Source organism: Palaemon carinicauda, chromosome 4, assembly GCF_036898095.1.
Source record: "Palaemon carinicauda isolate YSFRI2023 chromosome 4, ASM3689809v2, whole genome shotgun sequence".
Lineage (NCBI taxonomy): Eukaryota > Metazoa > Arthropoda > Malacostraca > Decapoda > Palaemonidae > Palaemon > Palaemon carinicauda.
Window position 1 is genome coordinate 198,400,277 of NC_090728.1, and position 5,000 is coordinate 198,405,276.

At 32.3% G+C, this 5,000-nt stretch overlaps 1 protein-coding gene across 1 annotated transcript in view; it reads left to right on the plus strand.

Annotated features, from left to right (window-relative positions):
* Positions 1-5,000, plus strand: part of LOC137639835 (neural-cadherin-like) — a 50,531-nt gene that overhangs the window by 15,356 nt on the left and 30,175 nt on the right. The window contains exons 7-9 of the mRNA XM_068372075.1: positions 1,461-1,663; positions 2,081-2,244; positions 2,974-3,142. Of these exons, the coding sequence (XP_068228176.1) occupies positions 1,461-1,663; positions 2,081-2,244; positions 2,974-3,142 (536 nt within the window). The remainder of the gene's footprint in view (positions 1-1,460; positions 1,664-2,080; positions 2,245-2,973; positions 3,143-5,000) is intronic.

Genomic DNA, 5,000 nt, shown 5'->3' on the forward strand with positions numbered 1-5,000 from the left:
AAATAGGTCTTCCTACGAATGGACTAATTGTTTAAACATATAAATGGAAATCAATCAGACGCAGACTCTATGAAGAAGGGTCAAGTGCTTCGATATAACTTCCATATCATTAATGCAGATAATTTATCTGAAACATCTTGCTTATTCATTTACATCCTCTGACAGTCATTTAAGTGCAATGCTACAGATTTCTCACATTTCCTTATAGTGATTACTTCAGAAGTTATGAAGATCTATAAATTGAATGGTTATGTGCCTTTTACATAAAACATACTGATTGTATTTCCCATTCTACCTACGGTGGTATTTTACTTTTTTCTTGAGATTTCCAATGTAACATTCATGAGTGATCAATACCAAGTAAATGCCATGGGGAGCATACTTAAACGTAAGTGTTTTATTCTAATTTTAGATTGAAAATGTATCTTTGGGTTACGGTAGTGTAGCCTCATTTCCTTCTTTAATTTATTTATTGTTCTGCCATTTCATATGATAACAGTTTTTAAATCCATAATGATAATGGCAATTTGATGCATATCAGCAACCATAGGTAGCTCCTTCAGTGCAGAGTTTTATTTTAAAATTTTCTTATTTCGGTTTTTTATTTCTAACTTTTTTTTGACAGTCTGTGTTGTTCAAAATACTAAATAAATAAAAGATCCTCCTCTTTTGATATATTACTGTTCATATTTTGTAAACATAAAAACATTTGTTATTACCCTATTAAATACTTGTATCCTTAGATGAACTGTGAGAAAAAAAGATAAAAAAATATTAAAAGTTGCAATTTGGCACGTTAGTATCTTTTTAAATATACTAGTACTACTATTAGAAGTTGTTGAATATCTTTGTCAAAATACTAATTTTTTTTTTCGTCTTCTTTTTCCAAGGTTTGATGTTCCTCTGCTTGGTTGACTTATTATACAACACTATGTAAATTCTAAATAACCCTATAAGAAAATTTTACTGTTAATCAAATACTGGTCAATCACGCAAATATGTAAGAACATTGTCCCCGACAAGTAGTTACCGGGCGAGAAAAATATTTGAGATAGGAGGCAGGAATAAAGACGAAATTTATAAGAAAAATATTCGTCGTATCAAGTGTTTAAACCTATAAATATTTCATTAATTTTTTATGGCCAATCAAGGAAAATTATTGTATGGTGATTCCAAAAATTCCCAATCCAAGTGTGCATTTTCTTATAAAAGGGAAAAGTGGAATCAGTGAAGGGTTGCGGATAGACGATTTTCAAAAGAAAATTCCCCATTAATATGTAGATTAGTATAGATATCAGTAGTCAGTATAAGTTTATATTACTTGTGTTTTATATTTCTATAATCAACGAATAAAAGTCACATGCAAGCAATACTGAAAGTAAATCTATTAACACAGGTTTTATTCAAAGAAAATTTAACCTAATCTAACCTAACCAGTAAAAGTCTCCCCTAATATACAGATTTGGACAGTGGCAGAGGAGGCGCCGAGGTTTGGATAAAGGAACCCCTCGATCGCGAACAAAATCGTGAGCTGCTTGTTGGAATCCTCCTAACGGATGCTGGTGGATTATCAGTCACCCAGAATATCAGGATAATTGTCGATGACGTCAATGACAATCCGATGAAACCTGCGTCCAAAATAGTTTACCTTTGGAAGACCCAGGTAATCTAAAGATTAATCTATTGTCTTCATGGATTGTTTCTGAATACTGATGACGCCTAGTTGCGGTAGTAATTCATCGTTATTCTTTCTTGTTTGTAAAACTACTAACTATTTGCATGAGGAAGATAAATCAGATAAAGAAGAAACTTTCGTCTAGGTAAAATTTATTTAATTCGCGTGCAAGACAATTGAACGCATACAAATTTATCTGTTGAGTTTATAAATTTAATGGAATAGAGAGAAAATTCTTCTGTAAACTCTAAGATTTCCAGTTAAATTCTTTTATAGAACTAAAATCTTGCCAACCACCATATCCTTGTTGGGAAAATTGTACTCAATTGTTAAAAAAAAAAAAAAAAGAAAAAATAACATTTGCCATTCCCTCCCCCCCACCTCACCTTCTTCCCCTGCGCCCAGAGTGGAAACTCGGAGTCCCCTCTTGGTCGTGTTTACGTGGATGATCCTGACGACTGGGACATCAAAGACAAGAGTTATCACTGGCTGGGCCAACCTCACCCTATTTTCTCCCTCAATACCGAAGATGGCAACATCTTTGCTTCCAGTCAGGTCCGAGAAGGAAGGTAAGCAAAGGGAGGGTTGGGAATCACTTTTCCTGTTATATATTTCAAAGATGATGGTGTGGTTAAAATTCTTCTACATGTATGATTAAAGAGCCACTCTAAATTACCTTAAGCTCTGTTACTTTTCTTCATAATTTACCTTTAACTGCATTTCACTTGTCGACCGATTGTTGGCCACGAAGTCAAATGAACTTTGGTCTGCAGTATTATTTACCTAACCAATTTTCCCCGTTCCTCTTCACTCTACTAATTTAGATTTTACATCGATCAAGTAGATTATTTCAATATTATTTTTAATCTTAACTTCTGAGAGCGAGGAAACTAAAATATAAATATCTTGGAATGGTTTGTTTTTTTTAAAGTTAGAGAAAATGTAAAATACAACGTAAATATTATCCTTTTTTCAAAAGAAAAGTCCTTATATTGTCGCTTAATTTTTTTCTAAATAAAAATTCGTTGAGTGGTGACTTGAACTAATCATCAAAAAATAGTTACTAAAAACTAAAGATTGAATCTCAGATTTATGCTCTTCACTCTGAAAACATGGTTTAATCAATTTGGCACAGAATTTCCATTGTTGTTGTGAACCTATATATCAATTCGAGACCTAACTTTAACAAACATAACAGAAGATCTTCATCTGTTATTCATAACTTACTGACAACAATAGGATTAAACATTTCTCCACACACCTCAACATGTATATATGACTTTGTTCTTGGTGACTAGATACGAGCTGCAGTTTGCAGTTTCCGACGACTTTTGGGGTCAGCAGATGGTACCCGCCAACGTTACTGTCATCGTTCGTCAACTGACACAGGAAGCTCTTGCCCATTCTACGTCCATCATCCTGACGCCAACAAATCCAAAAAAACTCACATCCGGTTGGACCCCTCAGGTAAGTGAGTATTGTGTATGTGTGTCTCTCTGGGTGCGAAAGACGATTTTGAATTAATAACTATCCTTGTGATACTCCCAAATATTATTCTTAAAAGTTACTTTCAGCGTTGTTAAAACTTAAAGAACATTTCTCTCAGACAGCCCTTCGTCCACTAATATTTGCATCGCCTGGTTTTTAGTAAAAACAGCGTTATAAGAATTTTTCATATTTACATAAATATTTTCTCGTTATGATATTTTCTTATATCATTGAACTATATCCCTTTTAGAATAAACACAGTGTTTTTAATTCAGGTGCATCGGAAATGTAATAAATGTTACCGAACAGATTCAATGGCATTTTGGCTGACAGCAAAATTTCAAGGCAATTTCATATAAATTAAAGTAAATATTCAGTCGTGACTTAAAGATCCTATGTTACCGATATTAACATTTATTTATCAAATGCAGCATTTTGCACACACACACACACACACACACACACACACACACACACACAAATACACACACACACACACACACACACACACACACACACACACACACACATATATATATATATATATATATATATATATATATATATATATATATATATATATATATATATGCGTGTATTAGTTGGTGTGGTTATGTTGGTATATATGTATGTGCGTGTGTATGTTAGTGTGACAGGTGGCCGACTGCGCACAATGATGAAAAAAAGTACATGTAAATTAAGGGAAATGAAAATACAACACAAGATGCATAATGGAATAGAAAATGAGTGAAATAACAGTTGAATAAAGCGATGGATTAAACCTCTCTATTTGGTTTCTTACAAGAATACACGTACCAATATTCAGGTGTCAAATCTTAGTTCCTTCGCTTAAAAGTACCCACGAGTCTTATTACAAAGCATTTTTCTTGTACCCTTTATCATATCATTGAGTGAAACAAAATTCATCTTACGATTACTTCAACTTTCATCATCATCATCATCATCATTATCACCTCCTACTCCTATTGACGCAAAGGGCCTCAGTTAGATTTCGCCAGTCGTCAATATCTTGAGCGTTCAATTTAATACCTCTCCATTCATCATCTCTTATGTCACGTTTCATATTCCTCAGACATATAGTCCTGGGTCTTCCAACAGTGAGAGTCAGATATAATCAACATACAAAGTTTGAGTGTTCATTTGGTTTGATAGCTTTCCAAACTAACAAGATCCTCAATTTTGATATCCAAATTTTATAACCTATGACAGCAATCCATGTCATTTATTAATTTCATATTTCTCTTTCTGAAAAACTAACATTAAAGATATTTTGATATAATAACAAAAATTACAAACATAAACAAAAAAAATATCGGTGGATACTTTTGCGATAATTGTTTTCTTGATGAAAACTTTAGTGCGCTAAAACATAACCGTTTTGCATCATACACGTGCACACACGTATGCACACTCACAAAAGTCAGGTCAAAATGAAAACATAAAAAATCTAGTCTAATTAACGCACTGAAATGTAAATTCACTTCAAAGCCACACATAAAAAAAAAAAAAAAAAAAAAAAAAAAAAAAAAAAACATCCAAGTTCCACATTGAAATTGAAAAGACTTTTTATATGAAAACTCATATTTTCCATTTTATCAAAACGTTCAATAGGAGAGAGATAAAATATAATAATAATAATAATAATAATAATAATAATAATAATAATAATAATAATAATAATAATAATAATCATATAAACAGCATATTACAACAATGCAAAAAAAGGGGGACAACTATGGGACTGTGAATATTGGTATTCAAACATTCATTAATATACTATAGACTCTTTCTTCCTAATCCCGATAGAGTAACTATT